This window comes from Spironucleus salmonicida, chromosome 3, assembly GCF_000497125.1.
Source record: "Spironucleus salmonicida strain ATCC 50377 chromosome 3, whole genome shotgun sequence".
NCBI classification, from domain to species: Eukaryota; Fornicata; order Diplomonadida; family Hexamitidae; genus Spironucleus; species Spironucleus salmonicida.
The window spans coordinates 38,106-54,070 of record NC_090598.1 but is presented as its reverse complement, the minus strand read 5'-3'; the positions used below and the strand labels follow the sequence as shown (position 1 = coordinate 54,070).

The window sequence follows — 15,965 nt, the reverse complement described above, 5'->3', positions numbered from 1 at the left end:
ATAATATTTCATTTCAACTTATCTTCAAGAGACTGCGCCCAGATAAAAAGTTCTGGCTCTATTTACTAACTTTTGACCTAAACTATTTAGCTTTTCTTATTATTTATTTCTTATAACAAATATGCTTTCTAATTTTCATAATCAGTCATGGCCTTAGAATGTTCGTCTTCCATAATTTCGAAATGATACTTCAAAGCCGAAATTTTAGACCACAATGCATTAGATTATTACTCGTTCTCTGATTGTTTTTAATCTACTTATGCTTACAATAAGTTTTTTTTCTCTGTCAAACTTCTATTTACATATTCTTTATCACTGATTAATTTTGTAGCTGTCATCATATAATCTTATAATGGATTTATCACCTCAACACCATTATCATCTTCATCTAATGAACTAGGCTATTTTGATAACATCATAGCTGAGTTTGTGCCATATTATTAGGTCATTAATTTTAAACGATCAGAGATAGACATTTATTTGCAAAATATCAATTATATATATGAAAAATATATACTTATGTATGATTAATTATTAGTTTTAATATACATATATATTAATATAGTTTATTATTATTAATTCATTTAATGTTTAATACTCTATCTTTTGCAGCTATTGTTATAACATATTTAATGAATTTGTAATTTAATGTCTTCTTATAAATATTTTTACGTTTGTTATAAATAATATTTTAAACAATGCTAACAGTAAATTATTGGAAAGTATTAAGATCGAATAATAAATAAATATAATTGACCTTAAAAATTTATTTTATGACTATTTATCATATCTACTATTTTGCAATCCATACCAAAATTACATTGAATATAAATGAAAAACTATTTATCTTACTTCAATTACCTTAAATATTTGTAGTTAAAACTTAAGGAAAATTTCTTCAATTAAATAGAAAAATGTAAAACATATTCAATATGATTGTTATATTAAGTATAGGAACAACAGTTTGACTGATGATTAGAGTAGAATACAGACATGTCTCTAGTTAATATCTGCTTATACCATCTATAAACATAATTAAAAAATCATTAAATATTTCTTTTAAAAGTAAAAATATATATTATTTAGTAATTTTAAAAGTATGAAAAATGAATATTAGCTTGCCCATGAGTTAAGAATAATTCATGATGCTCATAAAATAATCTACAATAGAAAATGCAAAACTATTTTTAAGCAGGGCAACAAGGTATCTTTAAAATGAAGATGTATAATTGATAGATACTATAATTGATCCATTTAAGCTAGATAATGCTGAACGTATTTAAAGATTTAACGAATCAAAATATCATTATAAAATTATTCTTTTAGAAATGTTATTTACCGAAACATAAATTGACTATGTTCTTAACTAGTACACTTTAACAAAGTATCATTTGCTGCCATCATTTTCAGAAATAGTCACTCAAGTTATAAATTCACCTAAATTAAGAACATTACAAGACAATGATTTTTAGAATCTAGACCACTAAATCACTTCATCATAATTTAAACTAACTGAACTACAGTAGTCGATATATAACCATGCCGTATAGTATCCTGTAAATGGTGTATTTGTACTCGCTACAGGATTTGGTAAGACTGTGTTGGCAGCATTTCTTGTTAAACATTCGTTTAAATAGAGCTCAAAGGTTTTATTTTTAGTTAATTCATTGTTTATCAAATAATAGGCATAAAAAGTTTTCAATTTATTATTTAATATATGTACATTGGATTTTGATGGAGAAAACTACAACAATTAATAAATTGTATTTTCCACATTTTAATCTGTACACAAGCTTCCAAATTTATTTTTAGATAATCTCTCACACCTCATAATTGATGAGGCACATCATATTTTAGCACCAACATTTTTGCAAGTTTTTTAACGCCTTAAATAGTCTTGTGAATTCGTAGCTGGTTTCACTGCTACATTAACGCATTTAACAGATCTAGATGGATCTAAAATTGTAAATTAATTTAATAATCAACTTTACTGCAATTTACCGTGGTTTGTTGCCAAGAGATTAAATCTTTTCCCAAAAGTTAAATATTTAGAAATAGTATCATTTCCTGGTTATAAGTTACAAAAAACAACTAATTAATCCCTTTCGTATTAAAGTATAAAAGAGAGTTATTAAAGTAAAAATTTAGCTTTATTTTTAAGATAAATTTAGCTGGACTTAAATTTTCAAGCACCACAAATTGCACAAATTTTAGCTGTATTTTTTGCTTAATTTGGGATTTGCAGCCATACTATCGTTTTCCTATCAACAGTAAATTAATGTGATGATTTTGTTGATTATTTTAACTCATTTTAACCATTCTGTGAGGCGAAATCCCTTCATTATAAAACAAAAAATTAGTAACTGATTATCAACGATTTTAAAACTACTAAAAATAGCGTTATAGCGACTGTTGCGATGGCAACGGAAGGTTTTGATTTACCTGAAGTTGATTGTGTGGTTTTAGGACGTAAAACACAATCTGAGCGTGTATTTGTTCAATAAATGGGGCGTGGTCTTCGGAAAAGTCAAGAGAAAAAATAGTTTATGGTTATAGATTGTGTTGGAGCAATAAGAGATAGATGGGCTCGACTTAGAGAGGAAAATACTGAAAATGCAGTTTGGGAAGCAATAAGAGAATTTTGGGAAGTAGAAACGTTTTTGTGAGTAATATTTCAAAGTTCACTTGTTTTAAGAAACAACTCTTTTGATATCATTCTTAGTTCTTTCTACACGCAACTACACTTCTTTACAATACTTTTATGCTTTTTTAAGTCTAAGTTTTTCCTCTTCAAGTTTTTCTTCTAATAATTTAACTCTAGATTCTTATTCTGCTCTTGTAATTTTTAATTCTGCAATTTCAGTCTCCATTTTAGCATTTTCCTCTTCATATTATTCGTTTGTCATAATAATTTTTGAGGCTGCCATAGATCTGGATGTGAGTGAAGTTGTTTTGAGATTTCCATTTTTCAAACCAGCTACAAAACTAGACTAAAATTCAATGAATTTCTACCTGGTAGCAGATTCTGAGTTTAATAAAAGAGCAGCATCGTGTGTCAAAGGGTCTTTGGCGATGACAGCAGATGACAGCAATTCGTCAGCAGCTCCATCAGCAGGTGCAACTGCTGGAATGTTGTATTTTTCCTTTAATTATTCCAATAATTCACGTTCGCGTTTTTCGATGAATTTTGCAATAACTTCCTCTTAGATTTCCTTAGTCTCACTTAAGAATTTTGCATCGGCCATAAAGAGTGGAAGCTGTTAAGGATAATTTGGGAGATCTTATATCCTACTCTGAAGTTACTGTTTGTTGCAGTCAATATTAAGAATAAGTTCAGATTTTTATAGATTAGCATGGGTAAGTTACTGACGATGGTTAGCTTCATGAACGTCTAAAACCTCTTTTCTATGAAGCTCAATTCCTGCTTCTTATATTCTTGGTGATTTTACAAAGCGACTCATGTGCTTAGCACAAGTAGGATAATCAAGTATTGACATTTTAAGAGATGAAATGAGCGGAAGTTAATAATATGTATATTGAAATATAATAAATATATCACTTTATTTAGAATGATCGAGCTAGTGACTCCATAAGAATATCGCGTTTAGTCTTTGTAAATCCTAATGAGTATTATAAATATTTAGGTTAACTTGTTTTCTATAGTTTTTCAAGACCAGTTACTGATGTTTAATCTACCAGAGCTGAATTAAAGAGATATTTTAATTTTAGATTTTATTTGATGAAACATAGAAATATCTCAAACATAAAAAAAACTGGAGATTAGATTTAATCTACTTATAAATCAAAAATTGATGCAATAATATTACATATTTCTGTTTTGCCTATTGATTCAAGCTCAAAATGTAATTATATAAGAATTTAAATATTTTGTTGTTCAGATGCAAATTAAGCTCCTTTAAACATATTTTATAATGCATTTCTGGTTATTTTTAGATTTCCAGGTTTTACTAACTCTTACCAATGGTAAAATTTTTCCTGACTTAACTATAGTATTAAAAGGATTTGTATATTATAATTTCGTAGAAGTTTTTACTAAAATTCTTTTCCCTAGCATTTAGACAATATTTGTATAAAGTCATTTATCTTAGTAAATTCAGTTCTAACAGTATCAAAGTTAATTTAACAAAAAATATGAAGATATACAACAACTGCAGTAACAGTACTTGACTTTTTAACTTTACTTTACAATTCTGTTATTTAAATTATTGTTGTACGATTATTGCGTATAATTTATTTATGTTTTGCTATCTCTTTGTTTACTTCTTATGTTATTTTTTACTTTATTGTACTAAATTTATCACTAAGTTTGAAATGCAAATCGTTTAGTTTAAATGCTAATTTATATAAGAATGTAAACGGAAATGCTATATATTCTTTTTTGATATGACCTACAAATCTATCTTTTATAGTTTATTAGAAATCTATAACATTTTAATAGCCAACAAATTAACCTAATGAGTAAAAGTCTATCTCTTGGTATAGTTAATTTCGCACAATTAAATTATTCTTGGTTTTATTAATAATATCATTTAATTTGAACTGCCCGGTTTAATTTAAAATTGTTTCAAATTAAATGCTTGGAATTTAGTTAAATAAATTATTGATGAAATTCAGAAATTTTTCGAAATCATCAAATTTTACATCAAATTCTTTGAACATTTAATTAGCGATAGTATTCATATACCAATTAAGATACGATTATTTTTTCATTTTCTCTTATTTTTTTAGTTCCCAATCATCACAGGAAAAAATATTCTTATCTAATGCTTCTGCAAATAAAAAACTATAAGAAAACTTAAACGGCCATAATTGTAGTTTGGTTTCTAACATTTGACGACATTTGGTTAAATGAAATATTAAGGTTTAAAAATGATGTCTTTAATAAATTTATTAGTCTGAGATTTAAATATTTGCTGTTGTTTTAGCAATATTTTTTATTTGGTCTAAGGTCGTAGAAGATGGCTAAATTGTTAAGTCTTCAAATTAATCAGGTATATTCAGCTGATTATCATAAAAAAATAACTAATCAATATTTTATGCAGTTTAATCTACTTATTATACTGCAAATAAAACATCTTCTATCATTGTTTAATGATACTTAACTAAAAGATTTGTTTCAGGGTCTATAAGAAATGCAATATGTGAAAATATTTCATCTTAATTAGGGATATAAGATATGGCACGAATAGCCTGTCGTTTAGCTTTAAGTGCACAATACGTATCTTATTAGTTAGATTCCTCATCTGAGCTTGAAAATTCTTTCACTGCTTGAAACAAATTTATATTTGATAACTAAGTTAAAAATTTTACTCCTGAAAATTGGCCAGTAAATTTAATATGAAAAAGATCTGCTATTTCGTAATCAAATTTGGTCATTTACATGTTAAATTTTTTTGATCTTTAAATTAAAAAATCATAGTTAAAGTTTTTCTTATACAGTCTATTGATTTATTATTTCACAACAGTTAAAATTACAAATTTATTCTATAATTTTTATCCGAACAATTTATCTGTCATCTCTTCAACAACGTAATACAAATTTTATATATCATGATTCATTCTGAGTTTTATTATAATTGTTTATTACTATTATAATAATCATGTTCAGATATAATTTAGATATTAGTAGAATAAATAATTGATTAACTACTATATGATATATATGCTATATATGCTATATATATTAACGATATGTTATTTTATAAGTTAGAATATCTATCTATTACTAATATTATAATGAAATAAATTAATTCTGTAGGCAACATACAAATGTAAACTTTATGAGATTTTAAGAGAATATCATTATAAAATTTAGTATTATCAGTGGTGTTATTACAGTAAAGTTTAATATTTTAACTATTTAAAATAAATTGATACAGTTTAATAAAAGAATGCATAAACAGGGTGACTTGTTAATATAGAATGATCTATGTAAAATATGAAATACAGTTTATAGAAAAAGTAATGTGAATTCAAAATACATAAATTATTTGATATAATAAATTCACTTAAAGAAATCATAGTCTTATTCTAAACATAATTTTGCATTAGATACATGCAAATTTATCCCTGTATCAGCTAGGTCGAACTTCTTATTTATAAGAATAGGTTTCTTAATCTTCATTTATTATATTTCTTTATCATCCCACATATAATTTTATATGCTCTCTGTTAGCTCTTTTGCTTATTATGCTTTTTTCTAATATTACACCCGCTATTACTCTGCTAAAATAACAGATCCCACTATTTATTCAGCTTCTGATGGAACTATATTCATTGAAGGATTATCATCATTAGATAGATGCAAGTTTGATGAAGGTTTGTTAGTTCTAACTAGTGATCTACCTCTACCTTTGAGAACACTCAAAACCGAAATATCAGCTTCTTCATAGTTTTCATCGAATTCATTAGATTATTTAAATGGTATCTTTTCTCTTCGTATAGCAGGATGAATAATATATTTGGGCTGGTTGAGTTCTTTTTATATGTCACTAATTTCATTTTTTCTTTCTATATTTTTAGTTTAACCTAATGATATTTATAGACTGTATTCTAAGCAACTAAAATCTGGCAATGACCTATTTATTTCGTCTTGAAAGGATAAAAGATTTAACTAGTGGTCTGATAATTTTTATTAAACTTGATTTTAATTTTATTGTTAATCAATTATTCCTGTTTCTCCTGTCTATGCTGAATTTTCAATTTGTAAGTATGTCTCATAAGTTTAGGTATACATATTTTATGTATCTTATAGTTACTTACTGATTTGTAATTTTAATATTTAATTTTCCGAATCTAGATGCTTAATTTTCTCATTGTATTTTTCCTTTTAGATTAATAACATTTTCTATAATTTTCTATTTTTCACTATTTATACTTCAAAATCTGAGAAAATCTTCTTAATTCGACTGCGGTCTGGCTCCTGAATTTAAGAAAGCAGGCGCGATGGTTAACATTACATATTTTGAGCGGGAAAAAGTTCATCGTATATAGATATATATTTAATAATAAAGAAATTCAGGCAAACAAAATCATGTTATGTTTTGTTTATACAGCAGACAAATGAGTATTGAACCTATTAAACTATAGTATTTTATAGAGTTTTAATTACTCCCTATTATTAGATGCTTATTATTATTTAAATATAAGTTTAGCTTAGTATAATGAATCTCGTATCCCTCTATTATAATCAACATTTTAAATTTGAGATTGGATTTTTTAGAAATATTAATGTAGAATCATCTATTTTAAATGAATATTATATGTATATCTTTAAGCCGCCTACGTTTATAGATTTTATAATTTTAGTTATAAAGCACACTTTTATTTTTCATAAGTAATTATAAACTTAGATCTAATTAACTGAGCTTTAAGACCAACTTACCTAGCATTTAATTAGATATCTAAAATTTTTATGTGCTTATTTTAAACAGCTTAATTAGTACGTTTAGTTAATTTTTCTAGTATAGCTTATTCATGATAAGACGTATCGTACTATTAAAACCATTTAAAAACTCTTAAGGGCATTGTGTAATAAATTCTTTCGTCAAATTAAATCCAGTACATCATCTAACATTATAGTGAGATGGGAACACTATTGTATATAATATATAATAGTGTGGAATATAATTCGCTTCAAATTTCAAAATTATGGATACCCTAGAGAAATTTTTAGCAAGCAACCCTGAGGATGTTTTGCCAGTAGATCGTGAGGACATGGATGATATATAGGCATGTGCATAGTATGTAAAGGAAATTTATGCTTATCTTTTGTTTTCTGAAAATAAATATCGCCTTCCAGAAAATTTTCTTGCAAATCAGTCATCATATGATGATACTGAACGAGCTCTGTTGATAGACTGGACTTCACGCGCTCATTCTAAATTCGCCCTAGCGAACGAGTCATTTTTCCATTTTGTTTCGATATTAGACACATTGGCAGCACGTGTTCCAATGCTACAGTACGACTTCAAATTAATATCCATAGCCTGCCTTTTGATAGCATCCAAATACGAGCAATCTTATATCCCTTCGCTACGCCATTACGTCGAAATCATCACGCAAGAGCCATAAATCCGTTATGTAAACTGCGATTCATGTCTATATGCTGCCCAACACATCCATAACCTTCAGGAGGTGCGAGCACACGCGGTTTTTGACGGATAGGAGCCATGTAGCCCTGAAACTCTCTAGAACTTACAAAAACTAGGGCCGTGTCCAGCGTGCGCAAGAGCAGCCATTATGCAGGCAGAGGAGACCATCCTGCATATCTTAGAGTTCGATTTGGCCGCCCCTACTCCATTGACGTTTTTGAGGAGATATGCAAAGATTGCGAACATGAAGGCCAGAGACCGCTACATTGCGTTCTATTTGGGCGAACTTTGCATGCTAAATTCGAATATGGTGAGGCAGTTCAAGGCCAGCCAAATAGCTGCCGGCTGCGTGGCTATGGCCAGACGGCTGACGAGAAAACCCAGTTGGGGAGAGGAGCTGGAAGGCTATAGCGGGTACGGCGAGGCCGACGTGAAAGCGATTTTATCGGAGGTCAGTGTAACGCTGAAGAGCCTTGCTTTGAGCCCCAAGGCAAAATATATTAGAAAAAAGTATAGCCAGCAAGATAGGTTTTATGGCGTTAGTTTACTAATTGAGAATGTTGTCGGATAGGTTGTTGGCCAGTGAACGCGAATACATTAGTTTTTTGAGTTTAATTATAGTCAATTTATCAAAATAGTGCTTAAATATAATATAATATTATTATTGATAAAAATTAGAATTTAGTCAAATAAATTTCCCTTCCTTTGTATGGTACGAGATACTAAGCTCTATGACCTTTTAGGTGTAGCACCTGATGCTTAGCCAAATGCAATTAAAAAAGCTTATTTCAGATTAGCTTAGGTTCATAATCCCAATGTTCCTGAAAATAAAGATAAATTTTAGGAAATTAATAATGCCTATGAAATCTTAAAGGATGAGGAGAAACGTTAGCTCTATGATCAGTATGGATTAGATGGTATGAAGCAAGCTGAGTAGGGTGGAGGCTTTGGGTCTATGTTCGATATGTTTGGCATGGGTGGTGGTCGCTAGCGTCAACAAGGTCCAAAATAGGCTAAAGCTATGGGGTAAGAGATGGAAATAACTTTAGAGTAGGCTTTTATGGGAGCTGATATTTCTGTTCCAGTATCAAGATCCTGTAAATGCAAAGGTTGTGATGGCAAGGGAGGCGTTGATGGTGCTACTGCTGGTAAATGTAGTTAATGCTAAGGTCAAGGAGCTGTTATGTAAACTATGAGATAAGGCAATATGATTATGTAGTAATAAGTTATATGTCCTAAGTGTTCAGGAAAAGGGAAAGTGATAAGTGACCCTAGTAAAATTTGCAAGACTTGTAAAGGGGAGAGAGTGTCAAACGAAAAGACCACTTTATAAATTAGAGTAGATCCCGGTACTTTTGATGGATATCAGCAGATTATGTACTCTGAGGGTAATTGGCAGCCTGATGTTTAATAAGGAGACTTTGTTATTGTCTTTAAGCAAAAGAAACACAAAACATTTGAAAGAAAAGAAGCTGATCTTTTTATGACTAAGGTTATTACTTTGGATGAAGCTATATGTGGCACCTCGTTTACTGTGAAACACGTTAATGGTACTGATGTTACAATTTACCGTTCTCCTGGAGAGTGTATCAACCATGGGTAAACGCTTTGCTGCAAAAATCTTGGTATGCCAGTAAAAGGCAGAATTTATGAGCACGGCAACCTTTTCATTAAATTTGAGGTAAAGTTCCCCAAGTCTGTTACAAACGAAGTCAGATAGCTTATTATGAATGTTATTGGAACTGCGGAGTCCCGTTAGCGTATTGGTGCATGTGCCGATTTGAAGCATGATGGTGTTAAGTCTTGTGAATTAGTTTATTTAGACCCTAACCATAGAACTAAGAATGAAACAGATACCAAAGGTTAAAATGAGTATGGTGACGGCCATGACGAAGATCACCAAGGAGGATAATAGGTTTAATGTGGTGGAATGTGATCATTTTCTTTTTTATTAGTTATGATATTTATTATATTATACTTTTCATTAAAAATGCAAGTAACGGCACACGAGATTGCTACTTGCAAAAGAGCAATATTTCTTGATATAGTTTCCAAATTTGAATCCGATATAAAATTTAGATTTTAGTTAACTAATCTATTCAGATCATACACAATATAATAAGATATTTTAACAGATGCAGAGTTTAAATTTTCATTTCTTCAAATAATATAGGATTTTATCAATGGTAAGATAACAGAAGACTAATATTACAACTCGTAATTGAGAAATTCATAATAACAAGCAATTAAAAATATTTTTGACATTTCTAATCTGTAGGATAAGCAGATATTTTCTTACGTATAAGATAATTAAATATTTGAACATGTTTCTATAATTCAAGTCTATATTTTAAATTCAAATATTACACTTTTATCGCACTTGAATGAATTTTCAGTAGAAGATTAAATATTTTCTATCACTACAAATACTGAATTTTGTAAGCAATTATTTAAGAATGTGGAATTTATCAATGATGTAGCTTTTGAAACTGCATTTATATAGGAAAATATTTCTTATTTTGAGTCCATTTAAGGTTTTAATTCTAGCGTTAACTTGAGATTAATTCTAGAAGATTTTGATTGTGTTTCACAAAACATAAGGATCAATTTTCTTATTTAGAAATTGTAAGCTAATAGCTAATATGAGAGCGAGATTTATAATGTCTATGACTCTAAGGAGATTTCTTATGATCTAATATAATGTTAATAAACCAATTAGAACAATGTCTAGAATGATGAATCAGATAATTTCATAGATGAAGATTTAATTTCAAATCATTAAGAAGAATAAATGCATGATTTTATAATTGATACTTAGATAATAAATGATTTAGTCAAAGACGACCTATTTTAAAACTATGGATTTTTTATACCCAGCTAAACGAGCTTTAACTTATTAGAATAAAATAATATTAAAAAATTAGGTGGTTTTAATAAATATTAAAAATCAATTACAGAAGGTGACTCCACTTAATTTTAACTGTTGGCTAAAGCTAACAGCGGCTTAAGAAATATGTCCGTTTGTGGCATACATTTAGCTATTATTTTTAATAATCTAGATGCTCTAAAATTTCTTATTAAGCATGAAAAATTCAGTACAACTAATTGTTTTTATACCCAAATTCCTTCAGGATAATGGGTAATCGTCCCAGAAAAAGCAACCTGCTTGCATATTGCTGTTCTATTTCAATAATACCACTTAATTTCTTATTTCATTGAATAGGCTGTACAACCTGCTCAAAATATTTATCCTTTAGACTATGCCGGTTATATTGATTTTTAGAAAATATGGAAACCTGGTAAAACAGAATACTCTAGTAATATTAAAGCTAGCCTTCAATCTAACAATCTTAGAACGACAACTAAATTATTATAATATAATCTTTTTGCAAAAGATGAAATTTCTTAATATTGTAGAGATATTTTATAAAAGGAAAAATGGAATTAATCTTAAGAGACATTGCTAGTATATGGTTTCTCTAATAATGTTGTGGTAGGGGACTAGTATGACAAATTTATTCAAGTAACATAATTGTATCAGCCAAAATTTACTAAGTTCTAATAAGTTTTTGGGGTATGGATTGGAGAAGTTTTCTCCACAAAATAAAATAACTTTGTTTAAAATGTTGAGATTTCAATTTTTTTTGATAATTGTATTGAAGGCACTGTATCTGAGTAAGATTTGAAAAAATATGGTACATTGTTTGATAAGCGATTAACAACATAGACTATTATTATGGGATTTACTGGTTATCATTATATAGAGTACTATAATCACTTGCAATATAAAAATCTTCTTAATCTTAGATCTTAGATGAAGACAGTTGTAAGATTCAAAGATTTTGATATATTATTCGAAAAAGGACTTAAAGTATCTGATTTAGGTGGAAGGCTATAACCTGAAGCAGATAGTTAATCTGTAATTCCTTAATTAAAAGGGTAACTATTTGATTCCATGAATATTCATTTCTACTGTCTATTGTAGTAAGATATGAAAGCATTAGAAGATTTTATTAGTGGTCAAAATCAAAATAATGAATTATTGTAGCAGCTTATTTCTAAATAAGATGGGTTACTGCCGGCATAAATCAAGCAGTATAATATATATAATTAATAAATTTTAAATAGATTAACAAACTCAGTTTTTGTATATTTTAATATGAAAGAAGAAGATTCCTTTAATTCAGAACTTATAATATAAGAAACTGATTATATAATTAATGCATATATTCTTAAGCAAGATCAATTTTAATTACCAGATATTTGCTAGTTCAATGTTTAAGAGATATTTTTTGATATTTGCAAATATCAATAGTTAAAATCAGTAAGTTAGAAAGAGATATTATTAATTGAGACTAGAACAACGAATTTTTCATAATAAATCTACAATGGTTTTATTGGAATATTCTATGCAATTTTAAATACTAAATTAGATAATATCAAATTTTTACTAGAAAAATAATGGAATAAACCTATTTAATAGAATATAATTATTTATGAAAATTAGAAATTTTTATTTGTACCTGAAGGATTTTAAGCACTTCATTTTGCAAAATTAATCAATTCACCTCATCTTTAGCTTATTGAATCGTATTATAAAGCAAAATAACTTGATTATGAAAATTCATTTTGTGCCTTATCTATATGCTAAGATTACAATTTTAGCAAAAAATTTTTTGAATATGAGCAAGATAATATTTTTATGGTTTAGTAAATATTGTATGCCTGTGTAACTCACAATAAGCAAAAATAGCTAGAGTTTTTGCTATAAAATTCTCAAAAATAACAGATAATTATTTCTGCATTAACACAACCGTTTAATTAAATATTGATTAATTAAGTATCCAAGGATTAAACAAAATATATTTTGGATAAATATATTGCATAGAAACTACTAAACTCTAATTTTGACAAGAAATTTTGCTAGTATTATTCAAAAGATTCTCAAGAGCAACTTGAACAGTTATTTTTTGACTACATTAATCCAAATAAGAAATTAACAATTTCATTTGACTTTAATACTCACCAATAATCAATATGGTTCGAACAAGCTTAAAATAATGGTAATTTTGATTATACATTAGTCAAGTATAAGAATACTTCTGATTAGCGTAAGTCTAATGGAAAAAATATTTACTATGGATTTTCGGCATTATTTTATGCTATTACTAAATAAAATTCTGAAAGAATATTTTATCTTTATAAATTAGAACATAATTTTATGCTCTAGTTTGAAACTTTTTACGAAACTTTATAACTAGAGCGTGGAACAACAGGTTTTAAACTATTAGTGTTATTAAATAAATTTGAAATTATAGAAAAACTTTATGATACTTAATAGGTAAATTTGAGGAAAGAAATTGAATCGAATAACTTTTTCATCAATTATTTATTAGAAAACAATATTTATAATGAGACTATAGTAAGACTCTGGATCTCATGTACTTCTGAATAAAAGCTACTTAATTTGCTAGAACAAAATTAGTAGACCGTGTTATATTAAAAAATAGTAGAAAAAATTAATGGTTCTATTGCATTTCATAGATATGTTGTGCAATCTAATAAATTTAATGAATAATAAACTAGAGACAGTAAATTTTTTTTGTTAGAAAGAGATTAAAAGACACTTAAGTAAACGATTGGAGAGGATTAATTTATTATTTTATTAGCAGAAGAAGAGAAAAAATAGTTAGAATATACTCAAAAATAACATGTTATGAGGATATCAGATACAAAAACAAAAATAGACTATCCTAAACATATAAAATAATAATCTGATGAATAAACCAACTATTATATTAGTTGTGCAACAGAAAAAATAACTGGCCTAGAACGCTTTATTGGTCTTCCTGATCAGCGATTCTCAGACCCAAAGAGTAAAATTTATAATGGGTTCACAGGCTTATTCTATGCAATTTAAGCAAATAATATAGATAATATAAGAATTTTGATAGAAAAAGAAGGAAAAATATATCTATAAAATGATGTGTCTTATGTTATTTCTTAATAAGAAGTTATTTTACGCGCTTAAACACAGCCAATTTAATTTGCGGTTATGTTTAACCTAGAAAAATAATTTCCAAATTCAGTTTCTATCCCCAAAGATTCTGCTTACTATTTTATTTTTGCAGATCGTTTTCCATGCACATAGATGGACTCAAATTAAATAAATTACTGTATTTAAAACAATAAAAACGATATTATTTCATAATTATACTAGCGTAATATTTCAGAGTAAACAGCCATTTCTATGTTGTAGTCAAACTTGAAAATTTAAGATATTTATATATACATTGCTAAATTTTATTATAGTAAAGATGTTTATAAAGCACTCTTTAAAAAATGTGGTTAAACTTTTATCAATGGAAAGGATTTAGATGAAATCACAAAATCAATTGGAAATGCAGGAAGTAAAGATTTCTAAAACTGTTTAGTTAAAGATATGCTGGAGAAGAACTTTAATCGTGTGAAGGAGAAATTTAGAACTGAGAAATATTCTGTTGTGTGGCGAGATGCAATTATATGTGGAAAATATATTCCAAGAGGCAGCACTGTAATGCATATTCTACCGTATACATCATTAGAGATTGTATAATTTATTACGTAAAAGAAAGATTATGTTGTTGATTACTCAGATAATAGATTTGGCGATTCATTCATTGATATAAGTATGCAAATTATTAGCAATTCTGCTTTTATTGTATTGAAATAATATGGCCCCTAGTATATCGAGAAGAATTTCAAATATGCATTATCTAAAATAATATAATTTGAAAGCTGTTAAATGCTAGATTTACTAATTAAATTTGTTCACAGGTTAAAGTAGAAACCTCTAGATTCACTAGATCCTGTATTTGTAGGATTCGATGAAAATTCAAAATTTTAAAAAGCTGCCCTAGATGCTCTTTATTCATAAAAACTCTGCAATTTGCTGAGAGATTAACCAGAAACTATTGAAAAGGCAATTGTTTTGCAAGCTAATGCTGGTATTCTTAAGTGGCGAGGAGAATATTTAATTTTAAACTAATTTAAAGAACTAGGAGAATCTTCATAATTGATAATTTTCGAAGGATTTGATTGTGTTAATAATTCAATGATCGAAAAATGGGAAGCCGTAGGGGACCTTGTTATGGGCGAATTGGGAGATGATATGGATGATATGTTTGAGTAAGATTAAGCAGAAGAAAAATAGAGATAAGAGTAGCTCAGATTAGCTGAAACTGAGTTTGAAAAGTAAAAAGAGGAAGAAGCGTAGAAATTAAAGGCTGAAATACGAGTTATAGAACAAGAAAAAATTAAACAAGAATAAGCTAAGATTAGAGTAGAATAAGCTGGTTCAAAAAAGGTAGAATATTGCTCGCCAAAGACTAAGAAAAAATGATCAGCTTTCAATATTTTTCGTATTTAAAATATTAATATTATTAGTAAACAATATAAATAAATATTTAAAACGATATTTTTTGTATAAGTACCAAAAAAGTAAAACGAAAGTTGTTATTATATATCATACCTGAAATAAATTTATAGTATATTATAAAGCAGTAGTTGATAAAAACAATTGGTAAACTACTTTTTAGATTCAATTGTCTGACATCAATCTTCTTAAATTTGCATAAGATACAATGGTACACTAGTATGCGATTATTACAATTATCCATAAAATATGTGTGGGCTTAATGCTTGAGTAAAATTCTTAAGGGCAGCTAATTTAAATAGTAACCATAGTACTATATTATAACTATTTAATTTTCACCTCAAATTAGGGTCAATTACGTTTCTATTAATGAATATTGATAATAATTATTAGATAATATAATTATAATAACAATCATATATTAATGATGTAATTTA

At 27.7% G+C, this 15,965-nt stretch overlaps 8 protein-coding genes across 8 annotated transcripts; 4 read left to right on the top strand and 4 right to left on the bottom strand. All coding sequences in view use genetic code 6, as the record gives it.

Annotated features, from left to right (window-relative positions):
* Nucleotides 1–8: 8 nt before the first annotated feature.
* Nucleotides 9–476, bottom strand: SS50377_22243 (uncharacterized protein; the record flags this gene model as incomplete). Its single annotated transcript, XM_067906133.1, has 1 exon — nt 9–476. One exon carries the CDS (start codon nt 474–476, stop codon nt 9–11), a length of 468 nt encoding a protein of 155 aa, XP_067765401.1.
* A 630-nt stretch (nt 477–1,106) lies between these two features.
* On the top strand, nt 1,107–2,666 carry SS50377_22242 (Helicase-related protein; the record flags this gene model as incomplete). The annotated part of the gene is made up of 1 exon (XM_067906132.1): nt 1,107–2,666. The coding sequence occupies one exon, from the start codon at nt 1,107–1,109 to the stop codon at nt 2,664–2,666; it is 1,560 nt and encodes a 519-aa protein (XP_067765400.1).
* A 15-nt stretch (nt 2,667–2,681) lies between these two features.
* Nucleotides 2,682–3,497, bottom strand: SS50377_22241 (uncharacterized protein; the record flags this gene model as incomplete). The annotated part of the gene is made up of 1 exon (XM_067906131.1): nt 2,682–3,497. The coding sequence occupies one exon, from the start codon at nt 3,495–3,497 to the stop codon at nt 2,682–2,684; it is 816 nt and encodes a 271-aa protein (XP_067765399.1).
* A 58-nt stretch (nt 3,498–3,555) lies between these two features.
* On the bottom strand, nt 3,556–5,580 carry SS50377_22240 (uncharacterized protein; the record flags this gene model as incomplete). The annotated part of the gene is made up of 1 exon (XM_067906130.1): nt 3,556–5,580. One exon carries the CDS (start codon nt 5,578–5,580, stop codon nt 3,556–3,558), a length of 2,025 nt encoding a protein of 674 aa, XP_067765398.1.
* Nucleotides 5,581–6,025: 445 nt separating this feature from the next.
* SS50377_22239 (uncharacterized protein) lies at nt 6,026–6,982 on the bottom strand (the record flags this gene model as incomplete). Its single annotated transcript, XM_067906129.1, has 1 exon — nt 6,026–6,982. One exon carries the CDS (start codon nt 6,980–6,982, stop codon nt 6,026–6,028), a length of 957 nt encoding a protein of 318 aa, XP_067765397.1.
* Nucleotides 6,983–7,671: 689 nt separating this feature from the next.
* On the top strand, nt 7,672–8,700 carry SS50377_22238 (G2/mitotic-specific cyclin B; the record flags this gene model as incomplete). Its single annotated transcript, XM_067906128.1, has 1 exon — nt 7,672–8,700. One exon carries the CDS (start codon nt 7,672–7,674, stop codon nt 8,698–8,700), a length of 1,029 nt encoding a protein of 342 aa, XP_067765396.1.
* A 123-nt stretch (nt 8,701–8,823) lies between these two features.
* SS50377_22237 (Chaperone protein DnaJ subfamily A) lies at nt 8,824–10,050 on the top strand (the record flags this gene model as incomplete). The annotated part of the gene is made up of 1 exon (XM_067906127.1): nt 8,824–10,050. One exon carries the CDS (start codon nt 8,824–8,826, stop codon nt 10,048–10,050), a length of 1,227 nt encoding a protein of 408 aa, XP_067765395.1.
* A 54-nt stretch (nt 10,051–10,104) lies between these two features.
* On the top strand, nt 10,105–15,495 carry SS50377_22236 (uncharacterized protein; the record flags this gene model as incomplete). The annotated part of the gene is made up of 1 exon (XM_067906126.1): nt 10,105–15,495. One exon carries the CDS (start codon nt 10,105–10,107, stop codon nt 15,493–15,495), a length of 5,391 nt encoding a protein of 1,796 aa, XP_067765394.1.
* Between the last annotated feature and the right edge of the window lie 470 nt (nt 15,496–15,965).